The sequence below is a fragment of the Ixodes scapularis genome, unplaced genomic scaffold (genome assembly GCF_016920785.2).
Source record: "Ixodes scapularis isolate PalLabHiFi unplaced genomic scaffold, ASM1692078v2 PGA_scaffold9__187_contigs__length_104089568, whole genome shotgun sequence".
NCBI lineage: Eukaryota > Metazoa > Arthropoda > Arachnida > Ixodida > Ixodidae > Ixodes > Ixodes scapularis.
Window position 1 is genome coordinate 66,115,185 of NW_024609884.1, and position 26,342 is coordinate 66,141,526.

Below are 26,342 nucleotides of genomic sequence, written 5' to 3' on the forward strand. Positions count from 1 at the left end.
CAGTACTCCTTGTAGTCCACAAAAACCAGCTCTGACCATGCATTACAAAAAAGAAAAAAGAGCCAAGGTATGCAATTGGAAGTGCAGTCTGGAATGTGCCACATCACTCATCCTGGTTTTAATGTAACCACCACAATTTTACTAACACTAAGCTTGAACTCCTACGTCATGGGTGCTACAAAATGGCAGTGCTGCGAAAACTGCCAAACCATCCTGTACTCAAATGCAAGCACCCAGGATATACTAACAAAAGGTTTTCTTGACGATGAGCGAAGAGGATAGGGCCCCTTTTTTCCTCTGCTTAGTGAAATCCCGGCTGGCCATGTTCTGTCCCCGGTTTTAAGTTTAGGTTTTGTGAGACAAGATACTCACCCTTTGTTCGGGTGGACAACAATGGCCCGGGGGCGCTTGAGATTCTTAAGAAGAGTCCTCCGATACTGGAAATTCTTGACACTGATCACATTGAGCGTGCCCTTGCGGCTGTCAATGTAGTACAGGTTGTGCGAGACCCAGTCCAAAGCAAGGCCCTCCACACCCTCATTCTGAGAGGCTAGCACATTCTCCTTGCCTGAAAAGGCAAGGTTTCATCAGCTTTGCAGCCAGAAGTTGAATAAGACACTTTGGTTGACTGGTAGATGGGTGCAACAGGATATAGACAGCAATGTGAGAACCCAGATAAGACTGAAAGCCTCTGCCAACATAAATAAGCATAAATTTTCTCAAAAGATATATATTATTTATGTGAAGAGAATAGAAAGAAGGAACATTGATGGATGAAGACAAACCCATGCAGGTATTCAACTTAAAAAAACTTATTGTTGATAAAGGTTCGAAGATCCCTGTGTACATGTCACGCGCCATCAATATTGCTCTTAAAAGCAAAAGCTTTTTTGCATAAAATAAATTTGACACACGTGTCCCAAACATTGTTTAAAACTTTTTTTTTCCTTTTTAGGTTTTTTTTTAATGTCTCACTACCGTGCACCACCAGCTTAAATGAAAATTCAGCTGACCTCGTAAAGGTTGTTCCCAACCATCCCCTTGCCGACTGCTAAGCTCAGTTAATTTTAATGTAACTATATGAAGTGTGGCACGTAAACGAGAATTGTCAGAGCTATTCGAATCGAGGGGATTTATAAATCTGCTTGCTATATGCAAATATTTTTCTTCTATTTCAGACTTAAAAAAAACAAAAAAAACATGAATCCCTAATTAATTTGGGTAGCCAAGACATCGCTGCTTAGCGTATACTCTTGTACATAACTAGCGGGTTAGACACGTTGGGTGCGCTTCCCACCAACCTGTGCATTACAGGAAAGCAATACCCGCGGAGCTCGTGGGCACTGCTTCTCCGCAGTGCACAGGTACTTGGTAAGAAGCGCACTCAAAGGGGCTAACCCGCCGCGATCAACACTCTGAAGAGAATATTGTAGTTAATTAACCTCGAAGCGAATACCGGATTAAAAACTACTATTCAAAAATTTGAATATTTACTCAATACTGGTGACTATGGTAAACTTGTCTTTTCAAGCAAGTCTCTTCCCTGCATTAACTGCAGATTTCTAGGAACAAAATTCCAAATCAAGCTCCGGATAAAAATTGTGATCTCGGGCATACCAGAACCGTCGATTGTGACTCTGTAAATCACGTCCAAAATGACATCCGAGTAGTAGATGAAGTTGTCACGGGCATCGAAGTCCAGCCCGACAAATCGTGCAGACTTGCTCACAATCGGAACCATGGCATCCGTGAAACCTTCATGAGTGATGTTCATAAGACTGCCACGGACAAACTTCTGCTGAGAGTACAGCAGAAAGGTCGACACCCCTGCAGACGACATAGGGAAGAGCCAAGGCTTCAGAGAAAGGTCTTCAAGTCCTCAGATTAGTCAGGGAAAGAAACTCACTGGAGCAGTCCTTGCCATTGGGAGCCAACTCAAATCCCGTGTGGCAGACACACCTGTAGCCCAGCAGACCAAACCCGCCAGACCCCCTCGTGACGATGCACATGTGCTGGCAGCCGCCATTGCTCACGCCGCAAGGATTGGCAACTAAGAGAAGAGGCAGATTCTTTGTGAGCGTTGGAAAAAACCACAACCTGATAACAAAAGAGGGTCACGACTGCATTTCCAAATTCCAGACTCTGGCCAGGACATATGCATAAAACAGATACAGTCGAATCTCGTTAATTCATACTCGAGGGGGACCGAAAATTTGTTTTGAATAAAGCAAAGTTTGAATTACCTTCAATTTTCTCCCACAGAGACACATGGGATGAGACCTGCATGTTAATTTGAATTATCCGCAAGTTTAAATTAAGAGTTTGAATTAACGAGTTTAGACTGTATGTCCAAGACCTATAAATCTTGTAATTATTGCCGGCTAAAACGAAATTTACTTTGGAGTGTCCACTGACATTTGTATGAACCTGTATCAGTCACAGTTATGCCACAATCGAAAACAAGGGTCCTTTTGTATTCAGCAAAAGAGCACACAGACATTATGCCCCATTCTCACACATTTCATCAACTCTCGTCAATGTTTCCGGCGATCTTCCAAGTTCAGTAAACATATTTATAGGTTTTTCCCCTCATGGCACCCATTCTGTACAGCACCAGTGCCTCCCTACCGATTGGCTGGCGAAGAACGTGGTAGGACTTGATAGCCCCAGGCTCCTTGGAAAGCTGCCTGTCTCTGTGAACTATGTTCACGGTGTCATTGTTGTTGAAAATCTTGGCCTTGAGAACGCCTTGCCGTGTTCCGTCAGTCCAGTACACCTTGTCCTCGAACAAAGTGATCTTATTGGGGGACGGGACTCGGGTGCTTCCTCGAATGATGATGTTCCTTCCAAGAGAAATAAAACAATGCGCTGGTGAGTACAGTGTCAGCCACCCCCGTTTGTCAAGGCCCTTTGTACAAACATGCACCCTGCATTCAAACTGCCTCCCACATTTGTGTGCAAAAGGGTAAGCATTCACCAAACTAGGATGCGAAAAATCAGTTGCAGGAGTCTTAATACTTTTGCCACCACTTGCACAGCACATTTACACTCAAGAAGCATATGTTGTAATGCATCGCACAGAGCAATGTGGCAGTGCCACAAGGCAAACAATTTTTCAGCTGGTTGATTACATATCAGGACTTTAAAAACAAGCAGTCACAGAAAGCAAGCAGCAGTGTACTCTTGCAAACTGACCCCAGTATATCACTTTTCTCTGCATATGCAGTTTCTTAACCTTCCACATGGTCGTAATTAGACTTGGCTAGACTGTAGTTAGGCAATAGACACTGAGACATCAAACTACCTGTTGCTTCCAGTGTAGTCCACAGCCACGATCTGATCTAACTGTGAGTCGCACCACACAAGAAATTTAGTGACATAGTCCACTGTCAGACCCGTGGCCTTATAGATGGCGGTGACGACGGTGCTCCTGTGCGACCCGTCCATGTGAGCACGGTCAATGTGATCCCCGTCACTGAAGAACATGTACCTGCGGCATCAAAGCAAAAAAACCCAAGATTGGTCATATGTAGCATTTCACGATGCTGACACTAGGAAACTGTTATACGGACATCTCCCTACAATGTATTTAGAATATGAGAGAAAGGACAAATCCATTAATTGAGAATCTGGGCTCTGGCTTCTGTGTAATTTGTGAAATAAAATTAAACGGTGCAAGAGAATTGACCTCTAGCAAGCTTGGCTGAAGGCAAATGCCAGGCACCACTTCATGGATTAGTGTAGACAAATCTTTAATTGTTTAAACAGACGACTTTTTGCTTTCAGCGGCATCAAGAGTAAACCCGGCATCAACAACTCTGCACTCGAGCGATTTCCACACAGACAGCTTCTTTCCGGCATTGCATATGGCATGCCTCAGGCTTTTTTGTCAGGCAGTCACAAGCTGTCTTTGACACATTTTTAACCCAAGAAGCCCAACCCTTCGTGTATAAATAAATTGAATAACTTAAAAGAGAATTTAACGACTGCAGACACAGAACCTAGCACAATGTATAGTTTCTTTAAATTCATAAACAAAACCGATCAAGTGAATGTTTATACCGCAAAAATGACTCCCCCATATTATCAAGAGCAACTGTTTTGGATTTGTTATGAAGGCAGAGCACGATACTTCCAAGAAAAAAAAGACATAGTAGTTCCTTGTGTTGACTATATTTGCCTTCTTTAAGGGGGGACACTACCTGTGCATGTCTACTTTTGGACTGCTCACTCAATCGGCGTGAAATTTGCAGGTGGTGTTTGTAGCCATATAGAAGGAGGGCATGCAAAGTTTCAGCCCTGTGGACGAATTTCATGAGGTACTATGCCCCCAAGATGTAGCTTTGTATGGAATCTGCTCAATGAATCCATCGTTGAGAAATGATGTTGATCACCACATTTTTTTGGTGGACTGCATACTGGAATACTTGTGGCCGGTTACTATGAAAAGAAATTTTTAAAAATATGCATTTTTCAAATAACAATTTTTTTTTAACATTTGCCAAGTTTTGTAAATTACAATTTTTTATAATAAAGGAACATGAAAATAAAAAATCTAAGTTTATAGTAACTGGCTCGATAGTTTCGGCATATAATCCGCAAATATTAAGTCTCTCGGTAGTTTCACACTGAAACAATCGTTTTTTTAAGGTGGGATTTGCTGCCATAAGTGAAGCTAATAAGAATAAGTGAAGAAGCACTTGAACTTTCAAGATGACATTTTAAAAATTTATTTTTGCATCTTAAATGTCAGAAATTCTTTCCAGCAGTGTAGGTGACGTCTTCCTCAAACTTCTTCTGATATACTGACATAGCTTTCAACTATTTTTAATTATGGATGACGAATGCTACGCAGTGCACCACACTTCACCAACATAAAAAGAATAATTATTTTTGACATTGTGTGTCAGTGCACATTGACAAGACTTTGTGAGAGTGTTCCTTGTTATCCACATGCCAAAACTCTGCAGTTCTGAATATGCATTTTTTGAGAAAAAAAAAAAAGGTGCAATTCAAGACAGTGTCTCCCCTTCAGATCATAAAATGCATTATCATAAATATACCTTGCACTGCCTATTAAGCTATTATCACTGAATTTGCGCTGTCATAAATAATTGGCCTTTCAATCCTTGTGTGTCTTAGAGCCATTTACATACTGAATGTGCGCCAGTGCTAACACTGATTTCTTTCCTCACACGTATCCAGAAGTTGTGCACATAATGATGGCATGCAGTTAGGTAGTAAAAATAAGTATCAGAAGACATTTCACAAAGCAAGGCAACATATTGGAGTGAAATGCGACGAAGAAAACACGAATATGACGACTGTGCCAAGGTGCGGAGGGCAGAGAGGAGAGACGAGTTGGCCACCTTATAGCGGCCGCGTCATGTGATCCAAGATGGCAACGCCCATGCAACGGAGGGTGAAAACGTTGATACAGCCTCAAAATGCAGCAACAAAAGAGACCTCCTCAGTCAAGGTAGCAGTAGGAGAGAAGGAAATGGGAAGAATGGCAAGGAGGAGTTTTCCACCCTGGGGAAAACCTTTGTAGGTCTGGCTTTAAATTAAAATCCAGCAGAACTCCTAAAGGTTTCTCCTAAGCCTTTCACACGTCCACTTCTAACCTTAGTTAGTTTTAATCTTTCAATATTTATGGACTGCCTTTGAAAAGCCCAATGCTCGCACATTGGGGTGGCAAGCAAACGATGAATTGGACAAAATATTAAACCTTAGATCTGCCCAGCTATACAGTAAAAACTCGTTACGACAGACATTTGGATATAACATACTGCTTTCTGAAGTATGGTTACTTTTCCTACCTGTACCATTGGTTAAACTTTGTATCTGCATACAGCATACTCCTTTTACAACAGACTGAAATCTTGGTCACAATCAAGGTCTGTTATAACGAATTAACTGTACATGATTGAGGGGAATATAAATCCTGTTTTATGCAAATATCCTTGATCAACACTTCGAAAGTATGTAGTATGAATATCGCTATCATTTTGAAGCGAGTGTCAAATAGTGTATTATTCGAAACTACTGTAAGAAAATTTTAATATTTGCACAACCCTATTAAAAAGAATTTCATGATTCGTAAAGTATGCATACTTTAGCTTCAAAGCACACTGCATCTCATGTAGTTAACATGAAGTGCAGGGAGTGGCAATACGAGATGACACAACAGAGTTCAAGCTGGAGCAGTAAAAATGCTGTGTGGGGCACCCCAGGTGAGTTTAACTCTCAGGAGGGGGAGGCTAAAATGAACCGCCACTATCCCTGTTGTCGAACTACGACTATGACCTAACATGCTAAAGGCACCCCCCGCAGCACTTTGATCCCATCAGCTGGTGCCCAGTTGTACACGCTCGCAATGCCACCCACTGTACATTTCAGCCAATACAACTTTACTCAAAGCCCACTAGTTACCCTGTACATGGCTCCAAGTACTTTTCACACACAGACACTTGACCCAGCACTGGCAAAACCTGGCACTCCACCTACCCTACGGTGGGGTCCAGAGCTATGTCCTGCGGGTTGGAGAGATTCCTGCTGAGGACAATCGCGTGACGCAGCCCGTCCATTTCCAGGAGGTCGATCTTCTGGCCGAGAGAGTCGCAGACGTACAGCTTGTTTCCGACCCAGTCGACTGCCATCGACACTGGATTCCATGTGAACACTACGCTTATGGGGGGCCTCTGTTCCATGTCCCCCACCATCCGCATCGAGTGAATCTGGACAAGCCCAATGACATTGCTTATTAGACCATAAAAACGCCGACTTCGACTGAAAATGAATGCAAACTGCACTCATTCCATAGAATATGCAAGATGATAAAAAGTTGACTATAGTAAAGACTTCCGTGCAGTGTTAAATGTAGCAAAGTTTTCAGGAATACTAAAGGTTGTTCGATATGCATATTCCCTAAGGACTCTAAACATAGGAAATAACTGCTAGAAAGTACAGTGACTCTATCTGCTTAGAAAAATTCCTCCAGTCGTCCACAACAGCTGTTTGTGGGCCTACATACCTAAAAATTTTATTTCTTTCTTTTTTATCTGCCTTTAATCACATTTCTGTTTTGAATTTTGAGCAATTATTGGACCCACCTTGCAAATGCAACCCATTAATAATTGCAACTATAGTCAAAACAAACATGTATGGTAGAATATTCAAACTGTGTATAGTAGGCCTTGTTTTAACCTAACAATTTAAGATGCACCTCTGCCCATAATGAGAATATGAATTAGACAAAGATCATAAAACGCCAGTTTTCTTAATATGTATTACTACCACTTGACAATTCGGCAAAACAAGTGCTTTGGAGGCACAAACTAGGATAGATACTGAACCAAGTTTAACCCGTTACCGACCGTTTCAACAAAACAATATGTCCACAATACAGACACCATGCGGACTTTCAGCCGTGGACGCTGGCTGCCAGCACCGGCTTTGCACGCACCTGCTTGGTCTCAGTGTCAGTCCAATAGACGGTGTTGCGTTCATAGTGGTAGTCCAGCCCGCTGGCAGACGATGCATTGGCCAGGATGCTCAGGTCGGCCCCATCAGCACTCACCGAGTAGATGGCATTATGGCGAGTGAACAGGAGTCGCATTGAGGAGCCTGGGGAGCGAGAAGCAACCCAATGTGAGCCAGGAAAGGCCCCCTCCGCCACTACTAAAGAGCTCACTGTTGTCCGCCTTGCAGTGCCTCGGGGGGTCCAGGGTGTAGCCTCGAACGCAGAGGCACTGGAAGCTGCCGGGGCTGTTGGTGCACAACTGGTCGCAGTAACCCCACTCCGAGCATTCATTCAGGTCTGCAAGCAGGGACACAACTCCGCAAACTGCAGTGGCACTTGAGACATTTCTATGCAAATGGCACCCAGACGTTTTAAAAGGTTGCCACGTCAGCCAAACTGTAGCAGCCTCCCATGAACGTGTTGTTCAGGGGTTGCTTCAACTCCATGAAATTGTGAAGCTTAGCTACGACAGCAATGAACAAACAGTTTGTGCATTCTCATGACAGGTGACCTTCTGGAAATTACTTTTGTAGCTTTTCGCAGGCGGCTGCACAACAAAATTCTGGCTGGTAAAACCGATCCCTAATATATGCATTCAAGAAAAGTTAGAACTATACACGCAAGGAGCAACGTATTGGTTTTGGAACTCTTTTGGGAGCAATAAAAATGTTTTTTCACGAAGGTCTGCACCAGTGAGAACTGTGCCTTAGAACGTGCAGCTTACATGTGTACTACTCAAGCGGTTTCAGACTTGCGTCATTTTGTGGCTCTAAAAAATGTTATGAGGAAGCTTCTATAGAAAAATTGGTCAGTCATACCCTTTCCTCTCTTCAAAAAAGAAGGAAGGGATTTGCTGCCTTCCCTTTTTTCAGTGCACAGAAAAAGAAAAAGAAAAAAGGTGCGAGGCATTGATTGCATCTCTCCTATAGAAGCAGGACATTGATGTGATGATTTGTTAACTTTTAGACCTCGCGGAATAGGTGGATTGTAGGTGGATCATAGCAAAGCCATAGATTTCCTGCTTTAACTCAAAAGCACTGATGAACACCCACCTATGTCAGAAACACAAAATCAGTTAAAACTGAAAAACATAAATTTGTGGAAATTTTCGCTGTTTGTCAAAACCCGCTCAAGCACCTCGTCAGTCTCTAATCGGGGGACGATGGTATTCAATAATACACTGGCTGTCTTCACCGACTGAATTTGCAAAATAAGCAAGAGCAACCTGCCTTCTTCGTGGCAGCTTTTTGCTCGAGAACAATTCAATGTTAGTAATCACGTAGAACAGAAGCAGTATACAAAAAACAAATATCTCCAGATGATTACATTAAAGAACACTTCGACTATGACCTGTGGTCAGACTCATTGTCCGCAATTTGCAAGCACTGTCACATTACGATAAGAGTGAGACATTATAAAGTGTCTAAAAATTGCAAATTAAATATAAACTTAGTCTTTCATTTGATTTTTTTTTTCATTTTTTTTTACTGATAGTTATCGTTTATGGGCTTGTACGAAGCAAATCGCCAAGATACAGATTTTTGAAAAATCAATAAACACTGGAAGAACTCTACCAATTTTCCTATATAAATGAACACCAGAAAATCCATGGTATAATCATAGCCACAGAAAGATGAAGTCATCAACCACTTTAGTGCACCTTAGTTAAAGAAGACTGTTTTCTATCACCAACAAAATCTAGAAGGGGCCCAAAAGTTGACGCATCCAGAGTCATAGCAACTGGACACACTCCAATGTAATTTCACTGCCATTTTTAGTGTTACAAGTCTGGATGGTGAGGATGGAAGTGTTTAAAAAAAAAAGACAGACAACTGGCATGGAGAATGTCCTTGCGAAAATCCGTGCTACCCCTCAAAACCGCCCGCTCTCTTGGTGTCTGCTTACCGACGCACGTTCTTTTGTCCTTAGTGTTGATGGTCATTCCTGGTGCACAAAAGCAGTCACCCCCATCCAAGGACGCTCGACACCCGTACTCACAGGACAGAGTTCGACACAAGTTCGAAGCTGGATAAATGAAAAGAGAAAATTCAGCCCAAAGGAAGTAACCAGGCCACAAAGTATACTTACAGCAGTTCTTTTTCTCGTCTGCACCGTCGTCACAGTCTTGCTTTCCATCGCACAGCTTTGATTTGTCTATACACTTTTTCTCCGAAGGGCATAAAAATTTTGTGTCTAGGCATGTGACAGATGCTGAAACACCGATGAAGCGAATATTAATAAAAAAAAAAATAAAAACCTCAAGCATGTGACAGATGCTGAAACACCGATGAAGCGAATATTAATTAAAAAATAAAAACGTCAGGGTTTGCGCATTTAAAAGCCTAAATAAGGTTCAGTCCTCAAAGAGCAAGTAAAAGACACTTCCACAATGCTTCATATTTGCCCGTCCCAACCAGTACAAGGCCCTTAAAGGGATGCTGAACCGAAATTTGGAGCTCACAAAACATGGCTGGAGCGATAGACAAGATGCTGCAAAACCCCAAAACATCACTCGTACAGCAATGTCGCCAACAGATGACTGCCTTTTTGGAAAAGAAGTGCGCAATTGAACACAGCCGACGAGGATGACGAGAAACGTGACGTGGCAATTCTCATTCCCTCTCCTTTTCGGTTCGTCCCCACAAGCAGGTGAACAAGCAAGCAAGGAGAGAAGCGAGGCTGCTTCCCCTCATACTCAATTGTGTGAAAAGAATCGCGACGTCACATTCCTCGCTTGATCGCACCCTTCTTTTCCAAAAAATACGGCCATCCGTTTGAGATATCGATGTACGAGTGATGTAGTCCCATTCAATGCTTCTGTGGCCTCATTTTGCTAAATTCATATTGTGTATCAGCATCCCTTTAAAGAAAAGTTGAATAGGTTCTTTAAAAAAAAAAAAAAAGTTAAAGGTGAATTCTAGAGTATTTTTATCCCGTAATTTGAATATCACATTCGCTTTCCAGGAACATGTAACTAAACGCGAGAAAACACGAAAAGCCATAGACCAGGCGTTACATCATAAAAAGATCTTTCGGCCGCCAAGCGCGTGTCGCTCGTGTGAGCAACGGATGCAATTTGCAAGCTTGTCGAGTATATTCCCCTGCACCAGCACCAATCACAACATTTTTTTTTTGCCGTTTTGAAAATAGCAAGGGTATGCTTGCATAGCTTTGATAGGGGCCTAAGATGAGTGCGAGCGGAGATTTCGAAAACTCCCTTTATGACGTAACGGTCCAAAAAGGAGGGGCTCCACCACTACTTTGAAAACGATTTTCTGCAACCTCCATATGACAAGTTGAAAAATGAATCTCTATATTCTTGGTCCTGGAGGCCAAATGGAGACTAAGTCTTTTTACTCAAACACCGAAGCACCTCAGCTTCCCTTTAAATATCAATACAATAAAGACGTTTAAAACGCCCCAGTAAAATAATACTTATTTCTAGAAAAACCTGCAATAGGTTAAGATTCAGTGCCCCAGGAGAAGAGCATTGTGAACCTAAGCCAACCCTAGGTTTTTCCCAGATGAACTGAAGGTAAGACTTAAGAAACCAATGCTTAATCAAGATGGTGCTAAGAGACCCTTCCTTTTACCTATAAAAGATAAGGTACAATACCTTTCGTCTTTTTGCCCTTCCTCCCTTGCTGTAAATAACCTGGCTCTAGGGGTAAAGCACCCTTGCCTATAACAAAACCCGATCGTCAATTTCAGAAAACAACATCTACTAGAGTGCCACCAAGTCCCAAGTGCCTGCTTCGATGTGCTACCGGAGAGGAAGCTGTGCACGTGTGCTCTGTGCACCTTCGACCACGGAGCGGCAGAAAGCGGCATCCAGAAAAGCGCAGCCCAGCGTCTGACCCCACAGGTTCCCCAGAGGTGTGCGCAGAGTAAAGACACCCGCCGCTTACTGCAATTTCGTTCGTCCGACTGATCCGAGCAGTCGGAGTGTCCGTCACATCGCCAACGGATCGGAATGCAAATGGCATTGGTACAACGAAATTGGCCCTCGTTGCAAGGTGCAAAATCTGGTAGAGAAAAGGAACAGGAAAGGAATACATTTTAGAGACCTCTCAAACATATCTTTAAAACACAGCAAAATAATGAAAGAAATGCCACGCAATGTGAACATGCAACTCCAGAGGTTGTACACAGTTAAACAGTATTGTCACCTATCTACAGGGTCTCCCCCCAAAAAAAAATGTACAGGTTTTTTCTAGCGAAAAATTAACTATAAATCGCTGAACGTTTATTCTCCGCCAGAAGGTAGCGAGAGAGGTCCTAACCAGATTAAAAAGTTTCAGCGCAAACCTATATTTTATTTAAAAGTTAAATGATTTTCCGAAAATGGCAATGGGAAAATGGTGGCCAACGGAGCTCTCGAATACATGGTGCTCTATGGCGCCTGAAACCGATAACGGACCACATTTTCCTATTGGAAGTTTCAGAAAATCGCTTATAACTTTAGAATAAAATATTGGTTTGTGCTGAAACTTTCGCATCTGGTTCGGACCTCTAGCTCTGCCTTTTGCCAGAGGATATGTGTTCAGCCATGCATAGTTTATTTTTGAGGTGAAGAAAACCCTGTAAATTTTTATTTGGAACACCCCGTATATCAACCGATTTATTCTAACAATTGCTTTCTCAGTCAAATTTTTACCTGGAAAGGTTGCCCATTTGTACACAACCTTTTTCAGCCCTACAGCCCAAGCTGATAAACTTCGCCACCTCTACCAAAACTGGGAGGACCGCTTCTTGGCCCATTGGCTTAAAGTTATCATACAACCCCAGTTGCCTTTTCTCAGAAAGCATCCAAGTTTGTAAAAACAGCAGATGTAGTCACACTCCCACTACAAATGCATTATGTCACGGAACGGGCATTGTGATGAGGGCTGCAACTGGATGCATTATAAATGTTGAAAGCATTAACGTCTCTCAGAAGTTGCATCATAAATTGATGGACGAGAATGCATACCAAACTATTGCAACAGTGCAAAGGCGGGCTTGAAACACCAATAGAAGCCCCTATTGGTTTTGTCAATTATGGTCTCAATTTCATTGTACCCCACGTAGAGAAGGAGAATGAGAAAGAGAGAAAGAGATGGAGAACATAAATACCGTAAAATACTGCAGAAGTGCTCACTTTGTACAAGTGCCCACTAGCTTAGAAATTCTGCAAATTATACGCTCAGCACCCACCCCATATAAAGTGCCGGCATCAGCCGAAAATATTCACCAATTGCGGCGACCGCAAGACCTCTAGCGGCGGTGACGGGAATACGAGAAAACAAATGTGCTTTTTTCGATTCTGTTCACCCTGCCTTCAAAGTTCTTTATTGGCTGCCCTCTTGGTTTTTACTAATTTCACCAGAAAGAGCCCATGTTCAGATTAATCCAGTTTTTAGTGAAAGTAGGGTGGGCGGTTCCCCTGTATTTTATGGTAGTGGTTTTGGAGAAACTGCGAGGGTTATAGTAGCATTTTGTACTGCAATGCGCATAGCGATTACTTTAACCAAGTGCAGATTTCTCTGCCTTTATCTTTGTGAAAAACCCTCCAGTGGTTTAAGGTGCACTAAAAAAATCAGCTTACTTTTCTCACTTGCCCTGTACAATGCCACAATCGGTGAACATTAGTAAAAAAAATAATCGCTCATGCAAATCTTTTTTTTTTTCGTAAAAAAAAAAAGAGTTAAACAGAGCATTTACCATGCTTCTCAATCATAGTATCATAATTAGCTGTTCATTCAAGCTGTCAACCTGTAAATATTGACCAGGTCTTTTTTATGTCCGGTTTGGTACCAGTGTTTATCTATACTTCTCGGCTACAATTTAAATGCCTGGAGTCCAACAGCCTTCTACACCATCAACACCAACCTACCGCAGCCCTCTTCGTCAGAGTTATCTCCACAGTCATCCCAGTGGTCACATTTTTTGCTTTCGTCGATGCACTTGTTTCCATGCCGACATCGAAACTCATTTAGCCTACAGGAAGTTCCATCTGCAAAGAAAACCCTTTCCTATTGAGCCAACCCTCCAAGAGGCTGCCTCCCCATGCAAACGAGTTCCTTACTTGTGGCACAGGAGGCTTCATCGCTCTCATCTCTGCAATCATAGTAGCCATCACACTTTTTGGATGCAGGCACACACAAACCACTGCCACACTTATGGTCACCTTCTTCACACACACGATATTCTGCAAAAAGAATTCTCCAGTCACTTGGATGAACTTCCAGCTTACTTTGGAACAAAACACCTCTCGAAAAAAAAAAAAAAAGCAGCACCCACCCAAGGTACCAGCCATATCAGAAAGAGAGATGAAGAGGGTTGCTTTTTAGTCCCCCAAAAATTTAAGATTTTAAGAGAGGGGCAAAAGAAATTTTTATAAAATACTCCAAAATGGACTCAAAAACTACTCATAGCTAAAATAAAACTCAACTTGAAGATAATGCTAGCAGTGATAAGGATGGCAAACATTTCATCTCATAAATGTTAACAGTGTTAGTTAAGCAATCTGAGCAATTTAAGAAACATTTCGTCTGCAAATATATGGAGAAAAATGGTGTCTGGTGCCAATGAAGGATGTCATCTTTTCATCCAATATTTTCAATAAAAAATGTTGGTCGATTTTGCTATGCTGTGGTTCCAATGATGCCTGTCTGGAGCCTAAGAGCATTTGTTTTCTCCCCACTGTTACTACATGGCCCGAGTGTAATACCAGTCGTTCTCGCTATGCAAGCCATACATCAGATAGCCTACAATTTTCTATTTGCTTTTGGGGAGATATGACCACTCAAAAGCAAAAGAACAAATTAACATGCATAAATAATTTTGTAAGAACAAGTGCATCTAAGCAAAAACCAACATTTTTTACCAACTTTAGCAAAAAGCAGGCTTCATTCTGAGCATCATCTTCACCCGTAGTTCTCAAATGGAGGTTTCCCAGCTGTTTACAGATAGAGTAATGTGCTAATGTGCAGCATGCATGTGCACTGCTGGAAAGTGCAGCTACACTATGCAGGGAGCTAGGTAACTGTAGAAATACACCGTCGCTTGATATGCACATTCAACGATTCTTCTCGTATGATGGCTTGGAGAAACTATCTTTTAAAAGCTGGGTCAGCGCTTTTTCCTCGAAAGGTCTAGCACAATCCAGGAGACAAGTGTGAGGGTTCTTTGTACCACTGCTTTCCCACAGTGCATCTGGGTGCTTGAAGAAACTTTTCCCAGGAAAACAACTCAACAAGCACATCTGTTGAGTTAAAAGGCATATTCTTCCAAACAAAGCCGAATGTTTAAACTTCCACAACGACATAACCTTATACAACACACACTAAGAAAGTACACCCATGTCAGCCTAATATTTAGCTAGCTGAAGATTGCCATCGGACACAGTAACTCCATTTTGAATAATGCATTCTATTGGCTTAAGAAGAAAAAAACAGTGTCTGCTTTCAAACTGTTAAACAGAATTTATCTGTGCAAGTAATTTTTCTTTGCCAACAAACTATGAGTTATCATACAATTTGGATTAAAGCTTTTCAAGCTCACATCCAAGACGTGGAGAGATTCCTACAAGAAACTTGAGGATAAGGAGGCAGCAACTTCGACTCTTACATGATTTCTTAGTGAACATTTGATTGGGGTGAAGCTAGAAAATCGTTTCACAATCCCTCAATCTGATAGAAAGTGAGCGGGGTAGCAAGCAGACGACACCAGCTATCCCCGGCCATTCCTTTAAAGACACACAACACGCTACTGTGAGCAACACTGGAAGCTATATTGACAGCCTTATTCCAGTGCCCGAAAGCTTGTTAAGAAGATGTTTGCAACATACATTTTTCCATACGCACGAAACCCGCATGCCAACAAGGTGCAGACATTTATTGGCTACTTACTACAGTTGCCACTTTCATCAGTTCCATCCACACAGTCTACTACATTGTCACATTTCCAGTGCTTTGGTATGCAGTAGGATTGATTAAAAACATACTGCCCACAGGAAAATTGGTTTGGATTACATTGTGGCGGGGCTGAAACGAAATCAAAGGGCCAACAGTCAATTGTGTTTTGGCTCCTACTCAAATTAAGCTTCATCCAGAACCGAGCATGTGAACAGCACTGTTTAGCTCCAACATGCTTTCAGCCAGTTTAAGAATGACTAAACTGAGAAACTGTTGCAAAAAGGTTCTTAACAAGGCAGGCTAGAAGAGGCACAAAGCAGACAACAGACCTTCTAATTAAGCACAAAGCAACCAGAACTAGACTGTTCCAAACTGCTGGAACAAAAGCAAGTGTTAGAGCGGACAGGCTCGTGCATGCCTGGGTAGACAATGGTTTTAGTTCCCAGTCTACCAGCAAGCACAGTAGGTCCAGGGCAGAATGTGGCGCATGCATTATTCCAGACAGCAGTGCAAGGGCTCGCGCAAGTGCAAAGCAGCTGAAAGACAGCCTGGGAAGGCAGCTGTAGCCAAGCACAGCTTGGTACAGCCTCCATCGGAACTTGAAGGCATCCTCCTGACAGGCAGCTATCCCTTTCTCACCCACTTTCCTGTTCCAGTTCATTCATATATATATACCCAGTGGTGCAAAGACACAATTTAGTGTCGAGGCCATCAAACTGCTGGCAACATAAAAGCTAGACTAACTAGATGATCCATTACAAAGAAGAAAAAAACTATCAGAACTGGTACAAAAGCCAAAAATTTAACCAAAGCAGACAAAATTATTAAAAGAAAATAGCAGAAGCATAAAGGTAAGCTATCGGAACACTAGTAAAAACTTGTCAATAACTATCCATAGGAAACATATGAAGAAAACTAATATGCAACGATTTTAGGTTAAACAGGGTTGTTCTCCGACTGTCAATGGTATGGCAGACAGGAGGCTGTCAACAGTGTTGCTATTCCAAGGTATTAACAGTACAGATCTCAAACCGACTGAAAGTCTGGATGGTCAGTTTATAAAGCCATTCATTCCCACACTACAAGGGCTACTAAGCTGTAAAGATGTGGAGCCAGCCTGGCTGCAAAATGCCCATGTACACTTGGCTGTCCAGGAACCATTTTACTCCAAAACAAGTCGCCCTACTATGAGCAAACAGATGCACATCTACTTTTCCACGCAGTACACAAAGAGCCAATCACTGCCTACCTATGGATAAGCAGCGTTTGCCCAGCAGATGACTGAGCACAGAAAACATCTGGTCAAATGAATGCAATTCTTGCTAGAATTTCAAACGTGAGACTGTCATGCTCAGTGACCCCGTGCAAGTTACCTTTGCTTCTATGAACCCTCCATTGTTGCATGGAAGATGGAATATGCAAGCCTTGTTAATAAAGAGGTTTCGAGTGACTACGGCACCTCGCGTACCTAAGCCAAAGTGACAGAGATGAAAATTCAGGTAAGTACCACAAGACTGGTGTTCATCCTCGCCCCCTTCACAGTCCCTTTGGTAATCACAGACCCACCGTTGAGGAACACATCTACCATTACTGCATCTGAAGTTATCTGTTGAACATGTTGTTGTTTCCTCTGAAAAGAGAGAAACCAAAAAGCACCATTAAGCCAAGGAAGGTAATGGCAACTTAAAGCAGAGCCACGGAATGGTGCGCCCAGAAAGCCAAAACTAACTCCGTAACAACTCCCCCTTAAACTAAATTGGAAACTACCACGGTTCTCATCAAAAGAAGCTATAAACTAAAAATGTGCACTATACATGACAAAAATCCTTAAAGGGCCCTGCAACAACTTTGCACAAAACCTGAGCACACTCAACGTAGTAACTTGGTAAACTTTCTTTTCTTGAAATTCGCTTTATTTTAAGAGTTATAGGCATATTAAAATTACAGAAAAAAAACCTGTATTAGCAGAACGTTAGGGTGCAGGTGAGCTGGTGTATATCAAACATTTTAGTGAAAAACCCGAGACTAAGGTATTGACAGACGACGACAATGAAGAGAAGGAGAACGTCTGAAACACAGCTACACCTTTATTGAGGACACGACGACTACAAGTACCCGCTGAAAGAGTCAATCGCGATAATGAAGCATGGGAATGCAGTGAACAAGCCATCTTTGCCTTCAGATGTGGAATGGAAGTGATTTCTAAACCTCTAGTGGTATTGTTAACATAATTTTTTTCCTTTTTTTTGGGGGGGGGGGGGGGGGGGGGGGGGGTTTGTGTAGTTTTATTTGCGGCTCCAGCGAAACGAACGCCACCAAGCAGGAAAACTGGGAACCAGCCGGAACAGGTCGCTTTGCGCACCTCCGCGTCTCTGGTGGCTTTTGCGGACTGTGTTGTTGGCGCGGTGGCGAACGATGTAATTTGACGAAGGTCCGAAAATTTCTTAAGTTTGCCCGAGTGTTCATTAGCGTGGTGAATCCTCAGTAGATTGTTTCCTTCCATCACGTGTTTGAAAGCCCGTTTACTCCAAAACACACGGTCACGTGCTTTCGATTTTTTGGATGGGGAGGAATCACGGAAAAAAGTTTTGATTTCTTGTCTGTCTCTAATCACATTCAAAGTGACGACTACTTGGTAACTGATAAGTGGTTTCTTTATAAAGATGTAGAACAGTGGACCAAGGACGACAGACGAGGTGTTTCACTGGAGGGAACACCAATGTTGCAGTGAAGTGAATGGGAAGGTTCGATAGCTTCTTTTCTTGAGTTTGGTTGAGTTCGATTAGCTTCAAGTTTGAGCCACCCACGCCGGTCGGTGCATTGGCTATTCATCTTGGCTGCTTTTCGCCGAAAAAGCCTCTGGACCACACTGAAGGAGTTGGGCTGATTTCGCAAATACTCGATTCAAGAAATCCTGCTCGCTGTATACGATTAATGAGGGAAATTATCTGCTTTCAAAAGGTGGGCGACGCGTCTCGCAAAGTTAGAAGCTGCCACGGCATTATGATCTATCACGTCTCCAATATTTATATTAGACCCCCGTCGAAGCCAGCAGCAGTATACGTTTACATTGCTCAGGTTGACCGGCCACAAAAAATACTCATTTTCGCCGTTTAGGTTTCGAAGTGAAGTTCAATGCCAGAGAGGTTTTGCGTGAATCTCCGATGTAGACTATTCAGTTTGTCCGCATTCGTCTCCGTGCTACCGGCTAGAACCATTTGGCTAAGTTTAAGTAGTATCTCTCTGTCTGTCAAATATACTTTTATTCAACAGTTCACCTAATAGCTAGTCAACTAAGCTCATATTTTAACCCAAAGAATATACTAATATTGCTTTAGTGGGACATAGTATGTAATATAGTACATAACCCGCTCATCAAAGTGACTTCTCAATTGCTACTTAAACTTGAATTGAAATACGAGTATCAGCTGCTTAGTGGGGCGCCAGCGGGTTAACATGTTTCTTGGCTCAAGAAGCGCTTGCTTAATTTTCGTGATTTCCCCACAGCCTGTGATGTTGACCGAGCAGACGACTGGAGCTGTTTCTTAAATGCGGATACGCACAAAAGCTTGATTTCGCGGACAGATAAGTTGCATGGTCGAGACATGCGAGTTAGCTGAAAATTACTCTTGGTGGAACAATTCACCGAGAGCAAAAAACACCGGGAAAACAAAACTATGCTCTGCAAGTTTATGTGCACCAGCTACACTTAACCGTCACCGTTCAAATACCTATAAAATTGGGCATTAAACAAAAGAAAATCTGTTAAATTGAATGCGCCACCCGTTCAGGCAGCCCGGCCGAGCCGACGCGACCTGGACCCAGCCGCCATGCTTGTTTGGTGGTGGTGCCCCCTATAGGTCGTTGGAGTCACGAGTAGCTGATTTTCCCAGTGAATGGTCCAGTGTAATCTAATTTCCCTGCGGCATCGTTGGTGCCTTCAGTTGTTTTGTTGGATTGACCACATTGTTAAAGGTCCGGTGTCGTGTCTTCTGTGGAGAGGTGGTGTGAAGAAGGGTTCCCTTTCCTTCCTTCTGTTTTCAACCCTATATAAAGGGTCCTGTCCTCAGTAAAGGTTTAGCTGTATTTGAGAAGTTCTCCTTCTCTTTCCTTGTCGTCATCTGTCAAGTACAGTAATGTTTCGTTTATTTTAAACTTTTGTCTTTTACCTAAATAAGGGCACAGAATAACGAACTGACTGAATTAACCAAGTAGGGAAGAAATCATTTGGCTAACTAGAGAAAAACAAGACCGCCGTGTATTTAAAGAGTTTGGCTAAGCAGACACGATTCAACGGAGTGTCAATAAGTGGGACAAGACTAGTAAAGTCCTACAGAATGCCCACCCAAAAATGCAGACATAAATGGTGAAAAACATGGGGGGGAGGGGGGGGGGGGGCTATCTTTAAAATGCGACAGAAAAAAGGTTTATAAAAAAATTAGTGCTAAACACAGGGGCATCCGCTGCAAACCATGTGACACAGGAACTGATACCGCAAATCGCAGACATAGAAAATTCGCGTTTCACAATACGATATTAGGGAGTTTTCGTAGATCGTTTTCGCCGTCCCGCAAGGCTCTCCGCAACCCGCTACGATAGGCGGGAACTCCACAGTCAAGGCTATCGGCGCGCAGGCGCAGTAGGAACTTCTTCGTTGCGGAACGCTTAGCGGAGGGGGCAGCGCGGTCTACGAAAACTCACTAACACGCGGGGATTCGCTACGAACTCCTATGTCACGGGAAAGGATACCGCAGGTTGCAGGCGCAGCAGATTCGCGTTTCATGGTGCAATAAACCCGCGGGAACCCGCCACAAACTTGCCTGTCATGGGTACCGATATCGCGCGCGCGGATCGAGGGCAAAAATGCGGTAATCCGCTACAAATTCTCATGTCACGGGAACGGACACCGCATATCGCGCGGTTCATGCCATTCCCGTCTAGGGAGCCTTCATACGCGCACACGGCATGCCGTCGGACATCGCGTGACATCTGACGGGAATCAGAGGGTGAGCGATGTTTCCGAATTTTTGTTAGGAATATTTAGCCAGAAAAACAAGATAGGTGATCTCTCGGGAGAGGACGTCCTTATGGGATTTTACGATAAACGAAACAAAAAGCTGAAAGACAATCAAATGAATAGGAATATATTTTTATGATGGAAATGGTTCTGGACAAAGTATGATGCAACAGATACTTTCGTAACAATGCCTGTTAAAATTAAAATATTACTCTTATAAATACAGGGTGTTCCACCAATAACTGCAAATAATTTAAAGGAAAAAACGGCAACTGAAATTAAAGGGATACTTCAACGAAATTTGAAATATTCCCGTCGTGTTCAAAAATAGGTTGAATATGATCCACAATATCCGTAAATAACAATCGCACGTTTGTATTTTGATCCTGGTGGCTGTATTTTTCGTTATAAACGGCCCACTCTGGCAAGCGCTCGGAGAAGGCCCAGCTTAGAGCACGTGACATCCAACGCAATCGTGACGTAGGTCGTCTCAAGACGAGCAAAGCTACGGCGAGGCTGACGTCGAGAGGATGGACTAGTCGTTCCAGCCACCGAAGCGGCTGCTTTTGTACGAACTTTGAGTGACGGGTTAATCTTCTATAATCTTCTAGGGGGACAATAGCGACTTCTGCGACACAGAAGAGGGATTCTCGGGAAGAGGGGAGTTCCTCCTTCCCCCCTTCTCTCGTCGTGGCCGGAGACGAGACAACTTCCGTCACTAGCTGTCCAGGTTCACGCGAGAAGTTCTGGAAGTTCGCTTTCCTATTTTCAGTTTGATGAGACATTCCTTTCTTAGTTTTATTTTGTCCGAATCATAAAAAATACAGCCTATTCACAAGGTAGATGTAGTGGGATAAAGCGCTGGATATGCTATTTCCATCATCCAGCTTGTTGTACTGGGGTAGAGAACAGCACACCACCATCCGAGCGCTTCGACACCTCAGCTCTAAAAGTGTTTGTTTGCACGAGGCGGTTTCAAACTTTGGTAAAATGAACTACTACAAATATCACTTTCAGCAAATAAACACAACGTGTGAAACAGGCTTTGCCGCGCGTTACCCAGACAGCGCATGAAGCAAGCTGACGAGCCGATGGATCCAAGATCTGCGCAGCCTGTCCCAGTCTGTCCTACCCGTGACGTCACAAACGATGATGATGATAGCTAGATAAGCGCCCCCTGTAGCTCCCACACGCCACCAATAGTCGGGAAAATACGGTGATTAGAAATCTAAATCCTTAAAATTTACGAATAAACTCATTCTCCTTATCTGGCAGATTCCAATTAGATATAGGTTGCCCGTCGCCCAAATATGCTATACAGTAAAACCTTATTATAACAAAACGGGATATAACAAACTAATGGATATAACAAAGCAATCATAATTCCCCTTGCTTGCTAATAGTGGGAAGAAATGGACATTGGCTATAACAAACTAATGGTTATAACGAAATAATTACGACCGCTCCTTCAACTTTGTTATAACGAGGTTTTACTGTAGTACTTGTTAGAAGTGAGAAAAATGAATTCTCTGCACTATTCAGTGGCAAAGTTAGGCCGTCCGGAGTTCACCATATCCAAACTAAGGGGGGGGGGGGGGGGGGGGGGGGGGACACGCCTAAACAAGGCGACGTCAGAGTGTGGTACTTTCAATGACAATGTGACCCTTAGATAATGCAAATACGTCAGATCAGCTAGCGATGACTCGCCGCCTGCGCCCGCTACGGAGGTTGATGTCACTCTAATTCTTTTCCCAGCTTAAATTTGCCAGAGAATAGCACAGAGTGAATTTAGTTGTCTAAATTGTAACAGTTATGGCGAATTTCGGAGACTGGCAACACATATCTAAACAGAACGCCCCAGCTAAGGCAAATATTGCATAACAGTTTAAAGAAAATCTGCTAATTAACATAATTATCACTTTGCGGCAGACATCAGATAACGATTGCAGTCAATAATACCATCCCGAAGGAATCATCCCTTTATTTTAATTCAACTTTGTTTATTTATTCTCGGTCGTTGATCTTTTTAAGCATCCAAACCTTCATTATTTTGCGCGATAAGAAAGAATACATTCATTCTTAGATATCCATACCACATATTCATTCTTCTAAGAACGAAGATGTGTTAGGTTTGCCCAAGCTAAATATGTTTGGGCAAATCCTCGCATAAAACAAGGGACAATCAATGATAGCAGCCGGATGCCCCATCTATCCAATTTGATCCCAAAAGTCGAAGATGTGCTCGAGGCAAGACATGGTAGAACCCGATGAACTGCTCCAAACAAAAATGTTCTTATGTAGCCCAAAATTCAGTCGGAGATGTCAGCAAAACGATATAAAAAAAAGAAAAAAGAAAAAAAAAAACTGATTAAGAGGAATGTTCCTCCTAGCATCAAGGCATATAGCCATGCAAGTGCCTGACAAAACGGGCACGACTGCACTGTGCGACCACACTCCAGCAGAGGTCTGGCCAGTAGTGACTGGCATGCGGCAACTGAGTACAACGCAAATAACTTTCACCACCCGTTGTGAAGGACCTTCAGGAAGTCAACCACAAGGTTGACAGCCCGTGTGACACTTGTTCTTGCTTATAAAGAGTGCAACTTCCATGACGTAAAAGAAAGGACAAAACCGAAGACGCACGCACGCTCGAGTTCTCTCACCAAACAGGTGCAGGTAAAGGAACCACTGCAGTTGGGTCGCAGATATTTCGGTCGTCATTGAAAAACACCTAGTAGTGTCATCCAGTGACGAAAACATGCGACCGACAAAAGCCAACAGGCACATGACCTTGCTGGCCGGGACTCTTCTTAGAGGAAATAGAAATTCGACAAACATAAAACTAAGTCAGTTTCTTTTCTTTTTATGTATTTTCTAAGCACGTTTAGGCACCCCTGCCATCGTTTCGGCATAGAAAGAAATAGGATGTGGGACTGCAGTCAGGCTAACGTTTCCATTTGGTTTATTTGCCACTGGCTGTCATCCTTCGCCAGACTGTTGACACTATATTCGTAGACTCTTTTCCGTGACATCGTTCCTTCAATATACTGTGCTTGCAATCATCACAAGATTTGAGCTGGTTTAACCTTCTTGTTCACTAAAAGTTTGATCATGCACTGCAGACCCACAACTACAGACACACTGATCGCCGCCATGGTAACTGCAACTGATAGCGGAAGGGGAAACGCGGTCTACGAAAACTCCCTATTTACAACTCTCTGTAATGCCGAATTAGAGCGCAGCTCTTGAGGAGAAGCGGAGGGTACGGAGGGGAGGGTGTGCCCCTCCTCCCCCTCTGTGTACCCACCTTTCCTCCTCTCATGCTCCAGTCCCATTTAGAGGGAAATTTTCGCTAAATTTAGCGGGGAAACTGAATTGTGTTAAAGTTCCGTGACGTCAATTTCCATTTAGCGGAAAACTTCTCCTTAAATTTAGCGGAAAAACTCTCGCTAAATTTAGCAGGAAAATTTTCCCGCTAACTTTAGCGGGGAAACGTCCCATAATGCAACGCGCGGTTATGCCGACACCAATGCCGCTCAACCCGGAAACGGGCGCCTACTGCGCTCAAGCTAAAAAGGGTTATGTTGGCGTAAGTCCGTCCGAATTCCCGGGGAGGAAAAAAAAAGGGGGGGGGGGGGGGTCGTACTTTCTCTAACTTGACGGCTACTCTGCCGGGCCAAGCCGACGAAACGATAGCCAGGATACGTAGTAACTGCTGCAGTCGAGCGCGGCGCAGTTTACCAATACTCTCGCTCCGAAGGGCCGTCGAGTCAACCACCAGCATGGTGGATACCGGCGTTCGACATCATCATGTGACGTAGGTGCAAGGCATGTATACTTTCGGTATTGAGGAGGAATTCAGCAATCACATCACCGAAAAATCTGCAGCCTAAATTTATGTATTGTAGAAAAGAAGTGTTGGTTGCTCATCGCCTACTAGAGTTTTTACACTGGGACCTTGAACCAGTATTCGCCCCTTTTTGTCCGGGACAATGGTCACCGATGTATCATTATGATTTTTTTTTCTTCATTAATTAGCCATAACTAGCCAAATTAATTGGGTGTACGGTATTAATATTTAAGTGTGTGCTGCATATTCAATCTTCCCTAGCACTGCTACTCTTTAGAAAGTGATGCTGAATCAGCCTCTTAAAATCAGTGTGTCGAACCGAAAAAAATACGGGTTCGGTTACGGTTCAGGTAAATTTATTTTGTTCCGGTTCAGTTCCGGTTCGATTAATTCGATCCGCGAACCAGTTCGCGAACCGGTCCGGGGCGCTGAACCGGTTCGCGAACCGGTTCGGAAATTATAAATGACAAATTGCAACATCAAAATAAATTACAAATAAAGCATCTGAAATCAGCACACACGAAACGGGATACATCGTAGTGTAAGGCTCAGGGATTTCTACCAGGAATGGTTTCTTTATGTGCACTCAAAGGTTACCTCACCGACGTTTACGCATTCGGACTTCATCTAATTGGGTCCGACGCAGTAGCTGTAAAATCCGCGACCTCCTTACAAACCCACTTACAAGTAGAACTCGCTAACTATTTCGCCACCTCGGCGTGTAAGCAATTGAAGGAACAGTGGGGAGAAAATACAGCTTTCTTTATTTGAACTAGGCTTCGGTAACTCAAATTAGACCCTTAAAGAAGTTTTCATTAAACAAGATACGGAATATGAAAAACACTTCACCGAACGCAACGCTAGAAGGACGTAATAGGATAAATATTAAAATAGAAGAGTTCGCTGTCGCACAAATATGTTAGCTTGTAAGTGCCTATACGAAACCGGATGCATTATTATCAAACTCCACAGCCATTTCTTTTCTCATTTCGATGGAAGCAAGCTTCAAGAACTCGCGCGTTCTAGAAACGTGTTATGAAATGAGCACACAGCAGCATTTAGGATTTACGAGAATGTAGGAAAATAAAATCCCGTGACGCGATTTGTTTTTTTGTTTTTTTTTGCACTGCCTTCCAATCCTTTTTTTTCCGTGCAAGCCGCGACCAGCGCAATACTGGTTCCTATGTCAAGATTCATGGATGCAGCGTTTGTCAAGATTCATGGATGCAGCGTTTATATTCCTAAGACTGAGTGGAGAAGAAAAATATGTAAGCGAGGTGTGTGTCAGTTGACGGCACTTAAAAAACAAATGGCATTGATAGCACATTCATTGTGAACAGCGCGTGGCCGAATCGTTTTGACATGAGCAGGGGTGGAACTCATGAAATGTACTTGGGAGCAGCCACGGGAGCAGCCCAAACAGCTGTTTTGGAGCAGGTTGGGAGCAGCTAAAACTACGTTCTCGAGCAGGCTAGGAGCAGCTCAGATCAGTTTGCATCGCACTTCAGCTTGTGTCTTAGACAAGCACGGGAGCAATTTCACTCGTGCTTGGCAGCATAGATGAAGATGAACATCAGTGGTTAGGGACCTACGTAGATGGGATAACAGTGTAACAGATACGAAAACGTGAAACTTTGTGAGCCTTAATGAGAATCAAAAAACAAGTAGCCTATATGTTTCTGTAGATAGCGTCCTTGACATTTTCTGAGTGGCTTTCAGCTGCTCAAAATGCAAACCAGCACTGCTTATCGCACAGCCCATACGTGCTCGACATAGTGATTATATGTGCGAACCACGTGACGTGCGTAAGCAACGGACGTGCAGTTGCGCGGAGGAACAGGGCAACAAATTTCGAGTTTATTCTATTGTGCAACTCGATATCGAAGCAGCAGACTACGATTAACGAAGTTATCGTATTTGAAGCGATAAGCAGGAGCAAGGTTAATGTACGCCGAGTAGATCTATCACTCGCGTAAGAGCTGCTGGCCGGCAAGGTTTCGGATCGGATCGAGTTTCAGCGGTTCACACTTCTAACCATGAAATACTAAAAGGAAT

At 43.1% G+C, this 26,342-nt stretch overlaps 1 protein-coding gene across 1 annotated transcript in view; it reads right to left on the minus strand.

The window, feature by feature from the left end:
- LOC8029713 (low-density lipoprotein receptor-related protein 2) overlaps nucleotides 1-26,342 on the minus strand; it is a 239,990-nt gene that overhangs the window by 77,979 nt on the left and 135,669 nt on the right. The window contains exons 2-16 of the mRNA XM_042287297.1: nucleotides 16,928-17,050; nucleotides 15,415-15,549; nucleotides 13,590-13,712; nucleotides 13,398-13,517; nucleotides 11,431-11,547; nucleotides 9,611-9,733; nucleotides 9,428-9,547; nucleotides 7,694-7,819; nucleotides 7,466-7,626; nucleotides 6,508-6,737; nucleotides 3,305-3,490; nucleotides 2,629-2,843; nucleotides 1,907-2,050; nucleotides 1,618-1,827; nucleotides 373-568 (exon numbers count right to left, since the gene is read on the minus strand). Coding sequence (XP_042143231.1) covers nucleotides 373-568; nucleotides 1,618-1,827; nucleotides 1,907-2,050; nucleotides 2,629-2,843; nucleotides 3,305-3,490; nucleotides 6,508-6,737; nucleotides 7,466-7,626; nucleotides 7,694-7,819; nucleotides 9,428-9,547; nucleotides 9,611-9,733; nucleotides 11,431-11,547; nucleotides 13,398-13,517; nucleotides 13,590-13,712; nucleotides 15,415-15,549; nucleotides 16,928-17,050 — 2,329 coding nt within the window. The remainder of the gene's footprint in view (nucleotides 1-372; nucleotides 569-1,617; nucleotides 1,828-1,906; nucleotides 2,051-2,628; nucleotides 2,844-3,304; nucleotides 3,491-6,507; nucleotides 6,738-7,465; nucleotides 7,627-7,693; nucleotides 7,820-9,427; nucleotides 9,548-9,610; nucleotides 9,734-11,430; nucleotides 11,548-13,397; nucleotides 13,518-13,589; nucleotides 13,713-15,414; nucleotides 15,550-16,927; nucleotides 17,051-26,342) is intronic.